Source organism: Nematolebias whitei, chromosome 5, assembly GCF_014905685.2.
Source record: "Nematolebias whitei isolate Nwh7 chromosome 5, NemWhi1, whole genome shotgun sequence".
Lineage (NCBI taxonomy): Eukaryota > Metazoa > Chordata > Actinopteri > Cyprinodontiformes > Rivulidae > Nematolebias > Nematolebias whitei.
Window position 1 is genome coordinate 11,398,517 of NC_056502.1, and position 22,726 is coordinate 11,421,242.

The window sequence follows — 22,726 nt, forward strand, 5'->3', positions numbered from 1 at the left end:
ACCACCACTTCTAACCATCCTTCCTCAAACACATATGGAATAATTCAGCTTGAAAGTGAAAGACTTGGAGACCTTTAACAGTGATTTTATTAAATACATTGATTTAAAAAAAAACTTTTTTGCAACCATAACCTTCAGTTAACTGGATAAGTCGGTACGCAAAAGTTTTTCCTCTGATTTAATGGACAACTAACTCTCCAGCCTCATGCAGAAGCCAAGCCACATGAAAGCAGACAACTGAGTGTTTGTTGGAAAAACGTATCCAAACCATAAGTTACGTTTAGCCAGGCTGTTGCCAACAAACCAAAATAGAGAGGACCTTTAGCTGAGGAGTTCCACGTCGTGCGCAGGAGGGGCTCCACAAACGTGGTGATGACAAACGGCCGAGGGGAATGTCGGTGTGAGGATGCTTGCTTTACACCCTGCAGGCCGCCGTGCTTCCATACAGCCTGCCTTACATTCATCATTTAAACGGGGGTCGTTAACTGCCTGTTACTGTCATAACAGTCAAACGAGGATGGGTCTGCAACCTGCGGCTCTCGGGCCACGTTGTGGCTCTTTGGTCTCTCTGAAGTGGATTTTTGTAGCTTTGCGGTGTCGCCTCACAGCGCAGAAGCACCTGGGGCTGAGGTCTTTCTGTGAGGAGTTTATATGTTCTCCCTATGCACACATGGGCTTTCTCTGACCAAAACATGCATGTTAGGTTGATTAAAAGCCACAAATTGTCCCTAGGTGCGAGTGCGAATGGTTGTTTGTCTCTATGTGTCCCTGTAATGCGACCCGGAAAGGAGAAGCGGGTGAAGTAGGTGGATAGATGATCAAAACAGATATTTGTATTTATGACCACAATAGAAAAACTTATATTATTCTGTCCAGTTCCATGCAAATATGCAAACAAAGCATTCACTGTGTGACAGAATGATACAAAGAACGATGCTGTGCTAGTAGCTGGTTAGTCTACGAACATTTTCATTACCCTAACTCCAAGCCCAACAGCGTGCTCTGAAATCTGACAGAAACATTTTTAACACCTCTGAGGAAAATTACTGAGGAAAAAAGGAAGCAAAGTGTAGACTTACACATGTATATCACAAATTACTATACAGTGAGTTATTAAAATGAGGTGTTGCACAAAAAAACACTTAAGACAAGCCACCCTAATAACATTAAAATAGAGAAAACTTGCCTTTGAAAAATAAAAATGTGCCTATGTAAGTAAATGATGATTTCTGCATCAATAAAACCAGTTCTTTCAGTCGAAATTAAGCAACAATCGGAATTGATCATTACGTTATATTTAATTATTATTACCTTAGCTTAAGTTTACTTTTTTATATGAGATACTTAAATATATATTAAGTTGTTATAACAATATTAAGGACTCAGTTAGACTCATATAGTTTAAGGGTTTAATCTTTATTTAAGAACTACACACAAAAAGTCTGGTCTTTTCCTTCTCCTGATGGGTCAAAAATGAAATAATTAAGCAACTGATTATAGATTTTACCTTCATAATGTCCCAAAATATGGTTATTTCATATGCAGTACACCTAGCGTTCATTTTTGTTTCTTATTTCAAGCTGCTAACACGTTTTGAAGCACTAAACACATTTGATTCAGTCAAAGAAGGGGCAGAAACGGATCTTTTTCTTAAGGCTCCTGGGTTAGAAGCTTTGAGACCTTTCCTGAAACAGCTTGTTGGATGTTGGATTGTCCCGAGTTAGCAACTGAGGGATGCTCTTGTCTGTCAGTGTGGTTAATTACCCAAGAATAATCCATGCTTGAAGTTATCATCTGTCTTTCTAGCAGCTACTGTGTCTCCCTTAAGACCGACTGATGTCAACAGTTTAAATAAAGAAGAAAATAAAGCAAGTCTCAGAACTGCTCATCTGTCCCTCTAACATCCCATGGAGGAAGCGTCCAGCTCCATCTTGTCTCACATGTTGCCACCAGTGGCTTTGCTATTTGTTAACCGCCTCAGCATGTATCTGGAGGGTCCTGAGGGAATCCTAATGGAGTCCGCCACATTTCAGAAACCCGACGTTGTGCCGATGACAGTTGCTGCGGCCTAACTAAAATAGCGATGGTGGGGGCATCTCAGGGCCACGTATAGATAGCAAATGTGATTCCAGCTGCCTCTGTGGCATCCCGGCCTTAATGAGAGGTCTGCTGATTGAGTGCAGCGTTTCTCGTCAAAAAGCTTTGAGCAGCGGCTCGAGTTTCAGGACCATTGTTGACGAGAGCTGCTTTTTGCTCTTACATGAAATAAACAGCTGATGGGGATTACACAGCTGTCATCGTGGGCTCTGAGGAGCGGCCCCAGGTGTCTGTGTGTGTGTGTGTGTGTGTGTGTGTGTGTGGTGAGGGCCCTAATTATGTGTGCTAAGTGTGTCTGAGTATATCTCTGTAAACATGTGAGATAATTTCAAAGTTCGTGCTCAATAATCCAGGTAAAAAAAAAAATCCAACAACGTTCAGTCAGTTAATCTGAACGGTTTATTTTTGTTGTTGTTGAGATGTTTCATTCTTAACCGTCCAGATGACCTGACTGAACTTAGTTGGATTTTTTTTACCTGGATTATTGAGCATGAACTTTGATGTTTTGAACCTCTTTGACAACGGCTGCCTCAGAGGAGTCGACGGGGGAGAGGGCGGGCCCCAGAGACCATCTCATCACCATGAAACTGGTTGGTCCCCTATGTGAGTGTGCTGCTTGTGGAAGCGAGTTTGTTTGTGGCTCCTTGGACTGATGAAGTCCTTTGGATGAAGGACAAAACGTCTTTAAAAAAAAAAAGAAAGAAAGAAAGAAACCATCCAGATGACCTGACTGAACTTTGCTGGGTTTGAATCAATATTTTTTTTCTTATTTAAGACCTGCCTGATCCTCATTCTTATTTTTAAATTTTTATCCAAGTACCGTAGACCTGCTCTTCAAGTTCTATGGGACGTTCCGGTTAATACTGCACTGTTCCCGTTTTGCTTTCGAGTTGGAAATCAACCTGTGTTAGGAAAAACATAAGAACATTTAAGAAGAATCCATCCAGAGGACATGACTCAACCATGTTAGATAAGGAAAATTACATTTTAGTTTTAAAATGGCTAGTTTTGCTTTTGTTTATATACTAATAATGGCAAGCATACAAAAACAAACAGAATCTGGGACATTCCTGGACAAAACTGTGGATGGGAACCAGGAAGTTTTAGTCAAGTTAAACCAGACAAGCTCTGAGGCTGATTCACTAAACAAGCTGGCAAAGAGGCAAGTTTATTAAAAGTCAACAGGGGTATGAGGATAAGTGTTGATAACTATAATATTACCAGGAGTTTAGTGGGATGAGAGGATGGATTTGAGCGGGTTTGTGTCAGAGTTGATTCGCATGTGGAAACGGACAGATTGAAGCTCCACAGGCTGAACTGTCTGTAATTAAGCTGCGGACCACACAGTGAGGAGCACAGCTGGTCCTCAGCCGACCAGCGGGTCAGGACTTTTCACTTCTCAGGGCGAAACCAAAGCTTTGTTAGCACAATTTACACTGATACACTTATTTTTAACAACTTGCTCAAAATAACGTGCTGCAGTTAACAGTTTTAGTCGAGCTAAACGCAAGACCGAGATGCTCTGATGTCAAGTAAAGTTAATATATAATTAAATTTAATCTTAAATTCATGTACCTTTAAGGAGCAAAACTAGAGGTGTCCCAGTACCAGCCTCAAATACTTGTAGTTATATTAAAAAAACAGATACTGTACAGTACTTCTTTGTTATGCTTGGTGAGTTCATTTCCTCCTCCATTTCATTAACTAAGGCCAAAAAAAGCGTTTCTAAAGAAGTCATTGCATATCGTTAAAGTACTAACTCATTAACAACTCTGAATCAGTACTCTGTATTGGCAAGTACTTCAACTGAACTACTAGTACTTATTCTGGAAAACAACACCAACAACAAAAATAATAAAAATAGTAATAATAAATAGTATCGGGACATCCCTAATCAAAACCAAACTTGCATTAGGCTCATTTTGTCTCACAACCTTTTGTTCTCGATTGTGTTTCTCTAGTGGTGATTTTTTTCTAATTAAACTTTTAGTTCATGTTTTGGAATTTTTCGTTTTGCCTGGTAATTTAGTTCTGGTTCAGTTCGATCCAGTTTATTTATACAGCTCCAAGTCACAACAGAAGTGATCTCAGGGCACTGAACGGAAACATTCATATACATAAAAATGCAATTGGTAACATTATTTATCTGAGGTAGAGTAGCCAGCAGATTGCACCGAGTCTTCATTTCATCACAGTCTCCCATCCTGAGCAAGCACAAGGCAACAGTAATGAGACTAACCTGTATAAATAAAGCTTGAACAGTTTTGACCTTGTTTGAAAAACAATACAAGCCTCTCAACCTGTTTTATTCTGTCATTGCTTCAGACCGGAAATCTAGAATTGCATTTATTCAAACTAAACTTAATTGGATTTGATGTAATTAATAATAATAAAAAATTGAAAAACAAAATCAACTGGACTTCTATTCTGAAGCTGAAGATGTTTTGCTTTCCCATCCAGGAAACTATCAATTCAGAAACGTCTGGTTCATTTAAAAAAATGATAAAGCCTCCCAGATGGGAAGGGATATGTCTTCAGCTTCAGAACATAAGTCCAGTTTTTTTTTTTTTTTAACCTTTTAAGTCAAGTCAAGTCAACTTTATGTATAGAGCACATTTAAAATAGAACCTGTTATCAAAGTGCTTAACAACAACAACAACAACAACAATCAATGAGAGTAAAATTAAAGAGAAAAAAAATACAATACACTAATAATAATAACTGAAGATTTAATAAAAAGCATTTAAAACATAGGGTCACAGATAAAAAAATAAAACCCCACTAGATCAATTTACACTGTGTGAAATGCCTGCGAGAACAGATGAGATTTTAGCAGGGATTTGAAGTGAGGAAGGGAGGTGGCCTGCCTGATGTTGGGGGGCAGGTTGTTCCAGAGTTTGGGGCCCATGACTGAAAAAGCCCGATCTCCTCTGAGCTTGTCTTCTTTTGGAACAGCCAAAAGCAGCTGATTGGATGATCTCAGGGCCCGAGAGGGAACGTATGGTTCCAGAAGCTCAGAGAGGTAAAGGGGTGCGAGGCCATTTAAGCATTTGAAGGTCACCAGAAGAATTTTAAAGACTATCCTAGTACAAACAGGGAGCCAGTGAAGGGAGGACAGAACTGGTGTAATATGTTCAGACCTACGAGTTCCGGTTAAAAGCCAAGGAGCAGCATTCTGGACGAGCTGAAGACGAGAAATGGAGGCCTGGCTGACCCCAGCATAGAGTGCATTGCAATAGTCCAATCGGGTCGTGACAAAGGCGTGGACTAGTTTCTCAAGGTCGGGTCTGGACAACACTGCCTTGAGCTTAGCTACCTGTCTGAGTTGGAAGAAGCTTTTCTGCAGAACAGTTAATTTGTATGTCAAACTTGAAGTCAGAGTCTGAAACCATCCTGAGATTTTTACCAGACTCCCCAGTGGGAGCAAATAATGGATTTTAATGGATTGATCATGACCTGAAATACTGAGAATCTTCACCAGCATTCAATTTAGTATTTTATTTTATTTTTTTTAATAGAACACTAAACTGACTTCTGGAGCTACATGAATAAATGGAATTGACAAGCAGGCAGTACAGAGTAAAGTTGTCTCAAAGTTGTGACTGTTGGAGACTAGTTTGCAACAAACCACACTCCATGTGAATAATGGGAGAAAGTGTGAACATTTTCCATCTTCATCTCCTACTGAACATCTGTAGTCGGGTTGTGGAGGCAGCAGGTCCAGGAGAGAACCCCAGACAGCCGCGCTCAAGTCTGTCCCTCCTCATATACGGGCAGATTGAGCGGGGCAGACTGGACGCGGCTGGCCGGTGTCGAGTCGCCTCTTTCGGTTTGACCAAAGAGTAGTGCCCCGCTGAAGCCACGGAGCTCGAATGTCCATCGTAAAACTAACTTTACCACGGTTTAATGTGGCGCTATGGCTCTGTAGACATTGCACGTTACTGTCTTGTTTTGTGGTGTTTAGTGTAAAATACTTCCACACAGCGGACATGTTTCGATGAAAAGTTGGTTAGCAGTTAGCCACAGTGTTGCTCACTCAGTCCTCATGTTGTAGCTGGCTGCAAACTATGAACTGGATTTCCTGAATGTGAGGCGGGTCTTATTACTCTGGGCTCATGAGACACGCCTCCGTTCAGGAAATCCATTCCATAGTTTGAAGCCAACATGCATCATGGATCAGAAATATCGGCAGGTGGATCGGAAAATCCGATATGTAAATTTTGCTGATATCAGAGGCCGATACAGATACTGGATCGGATTGGCCCCATCCATAATTTAGACCATTTAAATAATTATGTTTTTATCATTTGGGCAACAGGATGGATTGGTGGTTAGCACCGTCACCTCACAGCAAGAAATTCTTGAGTTCAAGCCCCGCTTTGGACCTGGGGTCTTTCTGTGTGGAGTTTGCGTGTTCTCATGTTTGCATGGGTTTTCTCCGGGTACTACGGTTTCCATCACAGTCCTAAAACATCCATGTTAGGCGGTCTTCAGGCCCAGGCCTCCCTTGAAATAGAGATATGTGGATTTACCTGGTTAAATAAGTTCAAGAATCTTTATTATCCCCAAGGGGCAATTTGTTCCACAGTCAGTAGTCACACAAAACATCCATACTAAAGACACTGAGACATTAAAATAATACATGAAATCATCAGTGTTCGTTGAGAAGCCTGATTGCTACAGGGATGAAAGAGTGTTTCCGTCTGTTCATCCTCAATTTGGGCTGCAGATACCTGCATCCGATGGAAGCAACCTGAACTCACCAGGGTGATCAGGATCTGCCAGAATCTGCCTTGCCTAAAATAAACAAAGGTTATAATCAACCATGGACATGGTTTTTAGACCTGGACATGTTTTCTGTCAGTCTGCGAAGGTGTCAAAATAAAGCTCTAGTCCTCTAAGTTGGAGATGCCAGTGACAAAAATCAAAATCATAGAAGTTTGGCTATTTTGAGAGAAGCATTGTGAAACTTTTTTGAACATGTTCCAAATTCAATTGGTGAAACTGCAAGACTGAGTCAAAACGAGGAAAATGAGAACCACCATGAACGTTGCAAGACTTTCCTGAGACTCCCTCGTGATTCTGTTTGCAAACCAGTCTCAGCCCAAAGAGATACCACCATGAATTAAGCTGTAGATGCATAAGCACATATCGTCGTATACAGTATGTGTATGCACGGGACTCTGGCTGCTAAAGAGGTCTTCCGACAGTGATGTTAAAATAAGTTGACGTCACCGTTCAGAGTTTACCCTTTGACCACTTGGTGCTGCGAAGGGCTTCATTTGAATGCCAGTCTTGAAAAGTGCACAGTAAGCTGAAGTGACTGTTTATTGAGGGCTGCCTTCAGGAAATCGTTCCCTGAAAGCCAAAAACGACCATCTGCCAAGAATGAGGAGAGCGGAAAGTTCACCCAGCACAAGGATGAAGGGAGGAGACAACAGAACTGCTCCGGTTAAGGGTGCACAGCAGGATTTTCATGGGATTGACTGGGATGAATTTTAAATCTCTGTCACGTGTACGCTGCAGTTTCCTCCCTCCAAAGTCCCTGAAGATGACTTTAATAAAAGAGCTCAATTACTTGATGCGCTGAGGATCATTTACCACAAATTATGTTCTGTGGACCTCAGCAGGACGTAGAAACAAACCCTCACTGTAGTGGCGTCCAGTTGTAGGGATCTACAAATGATGAGCTGGAGCAGTTGATTAAACAGAAAGTATGTGCAAAGAGCGCAAAGTCCAAGCAGATCGTTACCCACAAACAAGTGCTCTTGCCAGAAAAGGCAACCAGAAACTTTCCCATTAATCCAGAGGATTGATGGAAGAGTTTAAACATTAACTTCTGCCAATGTCAAGCTTGAGTTTAACGGTGAAGATTCAACAAACCAGACAAGTCAAATAAATGTCATGGAAACAGATCAGCGCTTCTTTGAAACCGCCCTTGTGTATCGAGGAAAGGCGTTTTAAGTTGACAAGAAGTTTCATTTCCTCAAAAAGAACGTACAAATTAAAAAAAAAAAAAAAAAAAAAAGCACATTGTACCATTTTAACTACAGCTTGCTATCACACTTATCCCCAAATATGAAGAGTGAAGCTATACATTTAGATTAAAGCATAAGACATAAACCTACAGAGAACAAACACTTGTTGCATAAAATCTGTTCACGATAGACGTGAAAAACGTGTTGACGTCTAACAGAACCAGTTTTTAGTCCATTGATGTTCATTTCCTGTTGGTTACATTGTTCAAGATAAAATCTATGATACATTTAGCTTTTTTTTTTTTTTTTTTTTTGGTATTAGTTTGTACGGAGCGGACGAGCAGTCAGATGACCCTTCATGCAAATGATCAGTGACCAAATAAAACTTCTGTTCGGATGCCTTGCACTGCACACCGCCTTCTTCCTTTACCACTGTTCGCTCAGCTGTGGCCTGAAAGCAGCTGTGGACGTCCAAATTAAATGGTTTATCTTTATTACGTTGTATGGAATACTTGAAAGCATGATGTTTTTATGCTGAATATTCAGACTAATATTTAGCAAATGTTTTGAGTAGATGATCTTAGAGTTTCCACTTTTTGTTTTATTTAAATGTGTATTTTTTTTATTTTATTTCCCTGCTATCCTGACTCGTCTGTGTAACACTTTTGTGTGCCAGTTTGAGACGGGCTGACTGCAGCGATGTCCAGATCCACTAAATCCATGTCGAAATCTCGGAGCCGCTCGAGATCCCGATCAAGGTCCCGCTCCACTTCTCGGTCCAGAAGTCGCTCCCGGTCCAGGAAGCATCGTTACAGGTATGAACCGTACCTCTGGTGTGAAGATCAGGTGCTGAGGATGCCACAATAAGTCTGGATCAAACTGAATCTAATTGAAGGATATTTATATGTGCTGCATGCTTTAATTCATGGAGTGCACGGTTTCTGAGCATGATGTGCAACTTTTAACTCAGTCCTGTGCAGAAAATCCTTTGTTAAAGGGGGAAAACGTGGAATTCTGTATATATTATGATTTTTATGGAATATAAAAGCTCATTTATTTGAGTGAAAAATGTCCACAAAATTAAAAGCTACCACATTTGCTGATTGCTCCCTGCATGCGCTCGTCTCATCTCATTTTTTTTACGAGTATGGCTCTGATTTGAATAAATCATTTAAAGGTTATAAGTCTGACTGAAAACTGAAGTTAGCTTCTGTTCATAAAAACAGTTTAGATTGATTGACAAGCTGCTGTTTTCATGCCTTGAGAAAACATTTTTACGTTACTTAACATGCAAAAGGAATATCTAAATATGTTTCAAGCTTTGGCTCGAGAAGGCAGTATTTATCCATTCAGCAAGAGTAAAAAAAAAAAACAGAGTTTGAAGTGTAAAATATGTGTTCAAAGCAAACGGAGCTTCCAGTGGTGTCTTGTCGTTTCTGGCAGAATAACCGTGGCAAAGCAATAAAAAGACATGGCGGCTCATTTTTGGATTCCGCATATTAAAATTAGATTAGATTACTTTATTATTTATTTACATAAATGGAAATTTCTCTTCTGCTTCTAGCAAGAAAGCATAAAGAGGAGGCATGGGAGGCTTGCTTTACAGAAACATCACCTTGCATATGTGCAAACGAGCTCTGTGGTGAAGCGCACATGAAGCGAAGAGCACGAGCACGTGTCTGCTTTTATGTAAGCAGAAGTTTACTTAAAAATACTGGGGAGAGAAAAGCAAATCACATATTTACACTGAAATATATAATTCATAAACGCAAATTTACATGCTTTCTTAAGATCCATTTGTGTCAACTAGCATTTTTTGTAGGCAACATACAGTATCTTACAACAATGAGACGTGATGCAAGCTGCTGGACGGATGTATTCATTTTTATAACGGCAACATTCAGTCACTCATCCCATCTTTCCGAGTCTACAGAGATCACAAGTTACATTTAATAAGTGCGAGTCTGTTTTTAAATCCAAAAGTTGGAAGTAAATGGGCTCAAATCTGAAAAATGTTGAGACACAAGTTGATTTTTGAGTTTGAGTACAGTATTTATTTTAAAACTCTCATCGTATCTTGTTGCGCAGCTCATGTGAGAGGGAGTCAAAAGGATTCAAGTAGGGTTTTTTTTTTTCCATTCTCAAACGGTCCATGTGACTCAGTGCTCCACCACAGCTGGCCACAGTCTCAGTTGCTCAGTGAGTGTGCAGCGCTGCTCGGTGCGCTGCAGTCTCTCTGTATTCCAATGACAAAACGCTCTGGGTGAGTTACGTGCTTTTTCAGACCATTAATGCGGCTTTAAAATGTATTTGCATGCACTGTGGCACTGCCTTTCCTGCCTCAGTTTACAATAGTGTTGTGCAGGACTTTGCATGCATTTTGTATGTAGTCAAACAGCAGCATGGTTGTTTTCTGCACAAACTTTAGCTGAGAAAACTGAGCTGGTATGTTTTGTATCGTCTCTATAAACCTGTTTAAGAAGACCTTCAATAAGAGAATAGATAATTGTGCAGCTGAAAGTTGAAAACTTCCCTAGCTTAAAAATATCCACACAGAAAGTCGTGAGCATAGTGCTTGGATGCAGTTTCATCTTAAGTCAGCATGTTTGTCTCATCATATTGTTTAAGAGAGAAAGAAAACAATGTTTATTGGTATAACTTGTGTAAAAGTTTCATCTTTGAGTGCTGAACTATCAGAAGTGCAGCAGAGCCACCGCATGGATGTGTCTGAAACTGCAGCCTGGCTCAAAGACCCTGTTGAACCTCTCTGCTTCGAGGGCCTCACCGAACATGGAAACGCAGATGTTATACACAAACATATGCTTCGTCACTTACAGTTGATGTACATCCACTGGAAATAACTGATTTTATGCTTACAGTGCCGTACGGTTTCAGGAAATGTGTTTTGTTTCCATACGTTGAAGCTATAATAAAGGTTTGGAGCGTGGTAAGTGGAGCATTAAAGCTTTCTTGGTTTGAAGAGGTGATTTTACCCCAAAATATTAATTCATTTGCAGTTTTGTTCAGTGTGCTACATATTTATTATCAAAACTTTTGTGCCTACCTGGTTATTTAAAGTCTTTTCTTGTAGCCAAGCTAAATATATTGACTCATATGTAAAGGTGGTATCTCACTGGGCCGTGACTATTTGTTTAATGGCTTTAATGGCAGATTCTCCCTAATGTTTCTGGGATGTCTTGAGTCCTTTGCAGGGTTCTACACTTCCTCATGCGAGTCGTAAAGACGTGCAGCCCTGTTGCTTTAGTTTTCAACATGGTCAAAACATTTGTGTAACAATGTTCCTCTTAAAATAGTTCAAAAGTTGTTGTGGGTGTTTCCAATGTGTTTTTGGAGAGATAAGAGTTGTATTCTGCTACCTGCATGGGAACTCTTCTCTGTCAGAAAACATTTGTGGCTAATGTCCATGTCTAAAAACCATACTGATGATAAATCATAATTACCGTATTTTCCATCGTACCCGTCTCACCGCCCTATAAGTGGCATCAGTCCAAATATGTCTAAAAAAGTGGAAAAATCCATAAATATGTCACTTCGTCATATACGTTGCATCTATTATGCGCCACCGCTGATGTGTCGCGTTTGTTACGCGTCACCACTGACAACTTGGAAATGTGGGCCGGTGTTGTGCCAAAAATCGATGGACTGCCAAATGGTGTCGGCGGGAGCGTGCACAGGAGGACTTTAACCAGAATTTAACAAGATTAACACTTAAAAACAATTATTTGTGTGGTTGAAATTATAGTAAAGGTGTGTCTCAGTCTAACGTTTGCTTAATAAAAGGACTTTATCAGCTGTATTCGCTGCCTTGGTGCTCCAGGAGCGCGCAGAGGGAGGGAAAAAAAAGAAGGACGAACGCTGCTCATTTCTTTGAAATTTAACAAGAAAAGCACCTAAAACAATTGTTTGTTTGCTCAAAATTAAAGCAAAGGTGTGTCTCAGTTGAACTTGTACTTAGTAAATGCACTTTAATGGTCAAATAAGCTGCATTTTGCCGGGGCGGTGCAGCTGGTTTGACGGGGTTGCTCCAAGCAGCGAGCAGAACGAAGATGGGGGGGTACTGTGGCAAGCCGATTGTGTCATTAATAGCTGGTGATGATTCTCAGTCATCCAGGACATGGTAAATTCAAAAAAGTTCAAGACAAATACAATAAAGTAAAGTAATAAAGTCCAGTTTTTGTATTGAACGGTTTTGAATTTGTCATTATAGCCAGTTTACCTATTACATTATACAACGGGATGCCTTAATACTACTACTCTGCTGCCATCTAGTAGCTGAAAATGGTACTGTTCAAATTATTTTGCAGTCGGAATGAATGAAAACCATACCATTTTATTTATAAAGCACTTAAAACAGCGACAAGGCCAACCAAAGTGCTGTACAGACAGAACAACAGGTAACACACAAAGCAAAATACAAAATGAAGTAAATCAGAAATATAGACATAAAAACGATGCAGATAATGACGACAAACCAGTGTGGAGCGTACAGGTTCAAAACATAGATCCTCTGGTGTTGAATGCTACTGAATAGTAGTGAGTTTTTAAATGGGACTTGAAAACCGAGAGGAAGGGGGCCTGTCTGACAAGCAGAGGTAACTCGGTAAAACGGTCATATCTCAGCCAGAAATTGGTTTATAAATATGGGAAAAAATCCATAAATACGTCGCTTTGACCCATAAGTCGCAGGGCATGCAAATTAAGCAAAAAAAACGTGACCTATAGGCCAAAAAATACAGTACTGAAAAACTGCTCCCAATCGTCATTTCAAAAGTGTACTCCAGTAAATAAAATCAAACACGTTTTTGTTGCTAAGGTGGGTACGGAACGAGCTGAGGTGGGAGGAGGTGGGCAACAAAATAATGTGTACGGCCAAGAATGCAATTTTACAAGCAATGCACACAAAAATAGGCAGTGATTGTCAAGAACTTCCCGCTCAAAACACGACCACATGGCTTGTTGGTCACTCGGTTGCAAACGCTCAAGAGTTCAGTGAGACTAAAATTGAAATTCATGCATTTTCTCACAATTTTGAGTCACCAACTAGTCTCCTAACAGTCACAGCTGAGTTGGATACCACATGAAGTATGTGTACTTGCATCTGCCTGTGCTTTCCTGCAGTTTCCATTATGTGGGCCAGAAACTATGTATGACCCACCAACAGGTGGCAGATTCAAATGAAAAAACTGCAAAGCATTGGGCCTCTACTTGCTGCCAGAGCAGTTTTAGTACTGTGGCAATGATTATACACTTCTTTGAAATGCTCCAGGAGTTATGGACCAGTCTTCCCAAAGAAGTGACCTCTGTTGATGTTTTTACGACGGTGGTTGAAATGTTCTTGTTCAACGTGGTGATCAGAAGTCTTCAATAGGAATTCATATGAGTTGAGATCTTGTAAGTGCTAAGAACACATGTGATTTGCACACTGTATCCTTCCTACTCAAACCACTTGATGAACCCTGTGCTCAGGGGCATCACTCTTTCTCTCCCCTACAGAGTAAAATATGTTTTTTCAAAAATGTTCCATTGATTTTCAGTGATATGAAGACTTGAAGCATGCTATAGAAATGTTCCTACAGTATAACAAAATGACTAAATCCTGTCACTGTAAGAGTCAAGGGTTCTGTTTTTTTTTAAATTTTATTATGTCAGCCATTCACATATGCATCATTTTGAAACTTCACCACATTCTTGTCATCATTGTTTTTTGGTTTTTTTGAATGTCCAGAGGACCAGATTGAACTTTTTTGGATTTTTCTACCTGGATTATTGAGCATGCATCAGGATATTCACCACATTCTGTTCTGTCTGTCCTCTTTTTTTTTTTTATAGCTCTAGGTCTCGGTCAAGATCTCATTCTCCGTTTTATAACCGGGAGAAGAAATATCCAAAGGCGTACCAAAACAACCGGGAGTTCCGAGGGTATAACCGTGGCTTCCGGAGGCCCTATAACTTCCGGGGCCGTGGAAGGGGCCAGTTTTTCCGTGGACGCTTTCAGCGTGGAGGTGGTGGATATTACTACAACAACAACAACAACAACAATGGCAACTACCGCCCAAACTGGAAGAACTACAAACAATATCCTCAAAAACAACAGCAGCAGCAGCAGTTTAATTATTCACGAGGACGATCGCACAATGTACAGAAACGCTCAGGAAGCCCCCCTCAGGGTCACTCTCACCACTCTGACAGGTCCTCTTCTCCTTTATCCAGACACTCACAGCGTTCTTCCTCGTCATCTCACTCTTCTCCAAAAAGTCGGCCAGCCTCGATGGTGGCTAATCCAAACATTAAAGAAGTCAACGAGCAGCACCTGGCCTCCAACGAAGTCCAAAAGGGAGGTGGGGATGAGGAGCACGTTGGGTTACTCGCAGGAGATGCTAAAGAAGGTGCAGACTGTGAGAAAACTGAGAGGACCTGGCAGGGCCTGACAGACTGCAGCAGTCCAAAGAAAAACAGTCCTGTGGCCAGCACTGCTGTTATCGTTGGTCAGAGCAGCCAAACTGCTGTTCAGTCTAGTCCCACAAAAACCACCAACGCCTGCAATAGCTCCCCCACGTGGGAGAAGGCATCTGGTTCATCCTCAGCCAATAAGGCCTCAAGTGACGGTCTGAATCCGATGCTGCCCAGCTTTGACTTCTTCTCTGAGGATTTCCCAGATGGAGACAAAAAAGCAATCTCCATAGCTTTCAAGAAGTAAGACCATTTCTATTCTCATTAATTTTCTTCACTAAACAGCATTTTAATGTTTTTTTTAGACATTTTATTTCCTTTGCGAGATTTAGGCAAACTGATTGCTATGATGAATTTTAAACATCTGCTTAAGAGTTTTCTTTGAAATTATGATTATTGTGATATTCTGTCTGTCTTGATAGATGACGCACATACCTAAATTCTCATTTTTGTTATTTAAAGATTTATATTTCAATGATTGACATTTTTAAGCAGCGTGGCTTGATGAGCACAGCTCCTAATCCAATTGTCATTCTTTAGGTTTCTCGAGGAGCACAACAAAAAGGCTAAATGTGCTTTGGAAAACGGGAAGAAAATAGAGGCAAACGATGTGGATACTGAAAAAGATAAACGCAACGGGAAAGCCTCAGCAGTCGTTTCTGATTTTGTATCCAAAAAGCACAGAGAAAACACTGAAAGGGAAATGTCTCTGAACAGCTTTTTGAAAGCCTCCCCGTTTCTGTCTTCTGAGGTAGAGGAGGATGATGAGATGACATTTAAGCCATCTTCAAAATCCCTTCACAAAGAATGGCATAATGACAACGAGACCTCTAAACAAAAGAGCAAAGTCACTCACTCAGCCCAGAAACTGTTTGAAAAGTGCTTCAGCAAGTGGCAAAATGCTGCTTACTCACAGTTTGAACAGAGTGAGCTCGACTCCCCGATGGAGGAGACATATCTGAGTGAAAAGCAGGAGAGAGCCATGGCTGCTGCTTTTGCTAAGAGAGAGTTAGCAAGCAAACTGGAAGAACTGTCTCCAAAAGTGACCTGTAAAATGAGAAAGACGGCAAAATCTCCACCTGATCAATGTTCGGAGAGGCAGAAGTCTGACAGAGAGTCGTTTACAGCTCGAGGGGTTGACTCGCCTCCTATTTCCTCAAGGAAACAGGAAGCAAAGTTTAACATAAGCATGGATTATATTGGAGAAAATCTTACCAGGTAAGTGCCATAAGATTTATTCAAGTATTTTGTAATTGTCATCACCAGCCCTTGTTTTTAAAAAGAAAAAGTTTGCAATGCTGTGTAAAATGTAAATTCCAAATAAAATGCAACAAAGAACATGTATATAATATTCAAACTAATATTTAGATTTGATAGCAGCAGCATGATTGGACAGACAGGTTTATTACTGTGTTGCATTACGTCTTAACAACTAGAACTAGCTGGTTAAAATCTCCTCCACGATAAGTAAAAAAACAAGAAGTAGGGATACAGTAGTCCAAGTTCAAGTAAAATTTATTGTTATTACCATCCCAAGTGGTACATGAAATGGAACGAAATTATGTACACAAGTAGTAGTAGTAGTAGTAAGTAGTAGTTTATTTTAGTAGTAGTAGAAGTAGTAAGGCTTTAGAAACTCATCCCACACTCTTTCAATGTTCTAAACTCTTAAACCTACCAATTTTAACAACATACTTATATGTAGCTACTAAATTTTACTTACTAGCTCTGCAGAACAGCAGCGGCTCTCATTCCGGTCCGACTCTGTTCTATTCCGACTCGGAAGATAGAGTGAGTCCGTGAAAGTCGAACCACAAAGTAGCAAGGGACTATTGTAGATTGAAGCCAAGTTTTTTTGAACAGTTCAGTCATTATTTTGTCATTCATATCAAGCCAGTAGTAAAAAAACAAAAACAAAATAAAAACCTGTATTGTTGAGTGAAAACGATCTTTGTCTTGCTAAAATAAGCACGGTTTTTCCCTCCAAATATAAAAAGTGTTTACTCATTTAGTTTTTCTTGACAAGTCAGAATTAAGTCAACAGATTTTTCCCCTGTATGTTGACATGTAAATACTTCTTGTTATTGCTACAGTAGAAATAGGAAGCATTTCAATGGCCTTGAAAGTCGAAACTTGGATCTGGGAATGTCGTCAGACCCACTTCATTTTATTGTGTTGCAACTTGGACAATGAGTAGGATTTGCTTTTATTTTTCTTTTGGTTGTATTTATGGTTATACTTGATGATCAGGCTAATTACCGTTAGCAACATAAAACAATAACATTGGATTCCTCTGCATTCTGTGAATTCATACAAGTAATGTCAACAATTAATGTCACTAATAGTGGTGCGAAAGTACTACACTGTACGTGTGACTGGATATAAATGAACAAAAGTTACAAAAAAAGTTTATTACTGTCACAATATTTCATTCAGCGGTCAGCCATATTGGATTTTAAGGTCGCAGATGGTCAGGAATCTCCAACTTTTGTAAGTGGAATGTTGACTTTGGATGGACAATCCATTCCAATGTACTTAGGACTTGGAAAATTCTAACTTCCGTGTACAAATAGAACACGTTACAAGAACTTACCTTTTGTGGCTGCAGCAACACTTTACGGTGCTCTTGAGAGTTTCAAGTTCCACCTGAAGGCCTAAAGATCATACAGCTTTATTTGGATTATCTGGACTTTTAAGTTATGTTACGTTACATATTTGAGAAAACCAGCCAATTTAGCTCAGTTAGAAACACTAATACTGAAACAATTCATCCACAAAATGGGTTCAAATTGAGTTGCCAAGTATTGCTTCCATTTCTAGTTGGCACAGTATCCCATCCTTTGAAGAAACAGGGGTGTAATCAGATTTTTTTTTTTTGTCAAAATAAAAGCAGTGCCAAACCAAAGACTGCGTTTTATCGTTTCAGCTCTACGGATATTTTAGCTGAAGAGCGGCAGCTGTCCCAGGACCTTGTGCAGTCCTCAAAAAAGCAGCAGGAGTTTCGCTCCATCTTTCAACATGTTCAGGTTGCCCAGTCACAGAAGAGCCCCTCTGAACTGTTCGCTCAACACATTGTCACCATTGTTCACCACGTCAAAGGTGAGTCACGCCTTCTTCATTTCTGCACCATTTCATGCAAGTTTCTTCACGAAGAAACAAAGGCATCCACTTTTCAGAATCGCATTTTCTAAAAAAATATTTGCTTCAGCCACTCATGTTACACAAACATATGCTCAAATATACTATCCAGTCAGTTAAAGTACAAGTTACACACTAAAAATCTGCATACCTCAGTGAAGAAAACTTGACAGTAAAGATATTATTACCCAGAACAGTCCAGTAAATAAATGTATATCCATAGCTTTGATTTTTTTTTACCGTTTGCCCTCTCAGCCCAACACTTTCCGTCCTCTGGCATGACTCTGAACGAGCGATTCACCTTGTACCAAAGACATGCAGCAAAGAAGGAAACGATGAAGCCAAGAAAAAGCCCAGAGATACACAGGTAGAATCACCTATTGAGTGACCTCTCACCTTCAGTGTGCTGTGGCTTCACGTCTTTTTTTTAAACAGCTGTCAGGTATTTCTTTCACCTTTCCCATCTAAAAAAAATAAAATCAACAGACTGCCATGGTCTGGTTAGTTCACATGCTTGGTGGAGGTCAGTTTTGTTTCGCAGCGGTTTAGCTTTGCTTTTTGTCCTTTTTTGTTGCTTCTCTGGTTCCGTGTTGTTGGGTTTTTTTTTTTGGTGGTGGTTATGGTTTGTGTAAAAACTTAATATTTAACTAACTGTTTTTATCTCACAGGAGAATTGATGTGTCACCAAGTGCTTTTAGGAAACACCCTCAGCTTTTTGAGGCGATGAAAAGCTCAGAGGATGGGACTTACAAGGTGACTGAACACTTTGCAGTATGACATATGTTGGAAAGACAAGAGAGCAAGCCAGATGTCTTTAGACTACACCCTTTTAAAGCCTGTGACATTTCCTGAAAGGAGATGGTCAAAGTCTAAAAGAGAAAAAAAAAGGGACTTTGACCTTCTTGTTTGTTGTATCGCCTCACAAGGTGAACTGTTTGTATTGTGGGCGTGACTGAGGCTAATAAATCAAATATGGTCAGGAGTGGAAGCATCTGTGCCAAAAGTGTCCAAAGGACTCTTAAATGTCTTTGTAAGTATTCTCCAAAATCCAAAGCAACAACAACAATAAAATAACCAACACTTTCTGCACATGTGCTAATATTCACATGCTCAAAGAGATAGTGCAGAGTTCTGTGGAAAGGTTATGAACAAATACTATTGTAACTGTTGTAGCTAGTTCTGTGACTGACCTCACTTTGCAGAAATTCTGTTTAGATCTAACCGGATCGAGTGTCTCCAAGCAGGGCCGTGACCAAAGTGGATTGCCGTCTTAAAACAAGTCCAGTCTAAAAAAGATTTACGTGTTTTTCACAAACGCCATTTAAAAACCTTAACTCTGTTGTTAACTTTGCATTACATGGTCATATATATATATATATATATATATATATATATATATATATACATACATACAGCAGGAAAATTGTAACATGACAGCCAAAATAACCTCGTAATGCAAAACTGACAGCAATGTAGTTTATAAAATGCTATTCACACAAATATCTATAAATTGATCAATTGAGATAGTTTTAAGAGCCTTGCAATCCTTTTTGGTCCTGAGCTGTTAGCTTGTCAGATCCAGTCAGAAGTAATCGCTAATTCATGAAGCTGAGGTAGTTTAAAGAGCTATTTACTACCAGTAAGTTCATTGTTCACAACCTTTCACTTCCCACGATCTGAACTATCCATTAAACTTTGAGTTCACATCATCATATCTCTTTATCGCTTCCGTTAAACCCACCAGTTCAGCCAGTAAATGCAAAGACTAAGACTACACAAAGGAAAAAAAGAGTAAAATCCAATCGGCATGAACAGCATGTTGTTTTCACTGTTGTTAAAAAAGCCATAGAGGTGGTTTAAGACTTAAAGTGCAAGTACACTGTGTTTTTATGAATTCCCAAAGTTTATGTCAGAGTTTGAGATTTTTTTTATTTATCTGCAACTGAAATGACACGAACTGAATTTGTATTTGAATGAACTGGATTGAAATAGAAAATTTTTTTTTTTAGCAGACTACGTATTTTGTATGTCTTGGACTTAATTGGATCATAGCTGGGTTGAATAGGACTGTATTTAATAAGATTCTGTGAATTGACTTTATACAAACAATATCAAATTTAATAAAGTAGACATTTTATTGTTTTTCTAGAATAGCTATTAGGAATGTATTGTTTCAGAGCGATAATCAACTTCTAAAGAGCTTAAACTTGTTTAAAGCAAACAAACAAAAAAACAGCTTATCTGTTCTGAAAGGACTTTTTGGCCTTAAGGTTTTATTTTGAAAAAGCCTGAAAGCAACTTGGACCCTAAACTGAGGCTTAGAATTGGTAGAAGTTTTGTAAAACATTTTAAATACTTTTGAAGTTGATGATGCTACTTGCTGTTTCCAGACTCCGTCAAGGAAATTGAAATCTTACAAGTCCCTGAATGCACCAGTCAGAAAGTCTTCCAAGACAACTTTAATAAATAAATCTGATTTAATGTTGATGATTGATTGTTCAGCTGAGGTAAATTAGTTGTTTTCCATGTTGATTTTCATGCTGTATTGAAGTAGAATTAAAGAAAAACATTTTCCGTAAGCGTATTTGAAGAGAAAACGCGAGATCTAAATATCTCTCGGCATTGTTCGATTTTTCCAGCCCATACGAGTTTTTCCACACTTCTCCAGTGACTTCACTGTTTAGTCTCAACAGCAGCTTTGCAGAGAGCAGACAGCATCTGCACGCTGATCCGAAGTCTATCCATGACGTTGTCATTTTTGTTTTGATTTATTCAGGATGCCGGAGAAAAAGTTAAAGATGACCACATGGACCTCCGCTTGGACATTGAGCGTCGTAAAAAGTATTCCACGCATCATAAAAATTACAATCAGGATCTAGGAAAAGATGCTGGGGATTCCTCAGATGGTGAAAGGGGGAGATCCAAGGAAAACCTTTCAAAACACTGCAAGATACCAAAGTATGTGCAACCGACTGATATTAAATGTTTTGATTCATCTTCACAGAAGCTATTTACATTTAAAGTATTGTCATATTTTCTGTACGAATTTACATTCTCTTTGTAGAAAAAATTACAAGAAACGCTCCCGCTCCAGTTCATCCTCCTCTTCGTCGTCTTCCAATTCCCAAAAAGATGAATGCTTACCTCATGAAAGTTTTGAGGTGAAGGATGACGTCTTTAACAAGGCACAGCTCGATCAAAGGGAATCACCAGGAAGTTCTGAAGGAGCGCGGCCGCCAGGAGGATTAGTGAGTTTGTTCGGGAGCGCAGTTTGGTCAGTGTCAGTTCTTTTTGAAATCATCCCGTCTTTTCCTCCAGTTTCAGAAAATACAAATCCGTGGAAGGGGTTGGACCAAAGGCAGGAATCAAGGAAACGGTTCATACAGTACTCAAATGAACAGGGTGGGACACCCAGAAAGTGAAGACTGGGATCCTAAATTTACTCACAAGAGCAAAGCATACTACTTGGTATGGTTGATTTCCAGATTCACCCACTTTTCACTGGCTAAGGTCCATAGATGGAACCTCTTGAACACTCACCGGCCACTTTAAGCCAACCTGTTCAACTGCTTATTAACATAAACCGACAATCACATGGCAGCAACTCAGTACATGTAGGTATCTAGACATGGTGAAGATGACGCTGAAATTCAGAGTATCAGAATGGGTAAGATCGAGAATGTAAGTATCATGGTTGTTGGTGCCAGCTGGTCTGGGTATTTCAAAAACTGCTAGCTCATTTCTACAGAGACTGATCATAACTGGCAATGATTGTTTTATTTCTTATTGTCCAGTTTTGGTGAGTCTGTGGAAACTAGCCTCAGTTCCTGTTCTTTGGGCACACAGTGTGGTCTTCTGCTGCTGTAGCCCATCTGCTTTAAGGTTGGACCTGTTATATTTCCTTTCCCAGACCATTCTCTGTAAACCTTAAGAGACTGATTATGGATGAAAATCATCAGTTTCTGAAATACACAGAGCAGCCCATCTGGCACCAGCAAACACCACATTCAGCGTCACTTAAGTCTATTTTTTCCTCCATTCTGATGTTCGGTTTGAACTTCAGGAAGTTGTGTTCATCACGTTTAGAATACATTAAGTAGGTGCTGAGTGATTGGCTGACTATTTATTGTAACAAGTAATTGAACAGGTATGACTAATAAAGTGGTCAGTGAGTATAGCTTCTTCATATCCATCCTTCTTGTTCCTTGACATGCGTCCTCTTCTTTGTAACTTGACAGCACGATGACAGAGCGTCCACATGGATGGACACCAAAGAAAGAGGTCAGGGAAGCCTTCCTCATGGGAGAGCCCGATTCATCATCCGAAAGGCTACTGGCAGTGCCAATACCATTAGCCCCAAATGGACACGTGATAAGTTCCAGGTCAACCGAGAGCAAGGGGGCAAGGAGAGAAAGGAGGCAGATCAGGACCACAAGGAGGAAGATATTGATGGACAGAACACTTGAGCAGTGAAACAATCATGACAAATCTTAATACTTTATGTCCTTTTAGGGTCAGAAGGAACAGTTTCATCTACAATCAACGCTTCCATTTCAGAGCAAGATAATTTCCCTCGATATAATAGCCATCTCATACATCAGGATAACCTTTGTGACTAGTAGAAGCACTGTTTAATAGTAAGTTATAAAGTAGTTTTTGTTTTGTGTTCTTTCATGAAGCATTTTTATGTTCTTTAGATGTTTCTCATTAAGGTGAAGTAAAGTCCTTAATGGCTTTTGTATGTTGAATCAGTAAAAGTCTTTTTTACATCATAGTCAGAAACATTTGTTTGAAAGTAACAAAATGCCTTTTTTTGGAATAACATGGCCTATAGCGTTTCCATCCATACATTTTAAAAAGCGGTGCCTTATTTTGATCAAAATCACAATAAGTGCAGTGTACTTTTAATTTTAGTAAATAAGTAAATAAATAAACATCAAATGACCCTGATCTGACAGTGGGACCAAACTCTGCAGGGTCAAAGGTTACACAGCTGCCCATGATTACCAAACATCAACACCTACTGGAAATAGAAGAACAGT

General features: G+C 39.7%; 1 protein-coding gene across 1 annotated transcript; it reads left to right on the forward strand.

Annotated features, from left to right (window-relative positions):
- Positions 1-8,765: 8,765 nt before the first annotated feature.
- thrap3a (thyroid hormone receptor associated protein 3a) lies at positions 8,766-22,416 on the forward strand. The gene is made up of 10 exons (XM_037676825.1): positions 8,766-8,890; positions 13,926-14,789; positions 15,087-15,764; positions 17,473-17,645; positions 17,940-18,051; positions 18,353-18,437; positions 20,461-20,642; positions 20,749-20,932; positions 21,003-21,152; positions 21,923-22,416. Exons 1-10 carry the CDS (start codon positions 8,775-8,777, stop codon positions 22,148-22,150), a joined length of 2,772 nt encoding a protein of 923 aa, XP_037532753.1. The 5' UTR covers positions 8,766-8,774; the 3' UTR covers positions 22,151-22,416.
- Positions 22,417-22,726: the final 310 nt, after the last annotated feature.

Bases quoted from the DNA above. Each gene is read 5' to 3' on its own strand.
- thrap3a (XM_037676825.1), top strand. From the start codon at position 8,775: ATGTCCAGATCCACTAAATCCATGTCGAAATCTCGGAGCCGCTCGAGA. The intron at 14,790-15,086 runs GTAAGACCATTT...GTCATTCTTTAG, and splicing joins ATCTCCATAGCTTTCAAGAA to GTTTCTCGAGGAGCACAACA. The intron at 20,643-20,748 runs GTATGTGCAACC...TTCTCTTTGTAG, and splicing joins AAACACTGCAAGATACCAAA to AAAAAATTACAAGAAACGCT.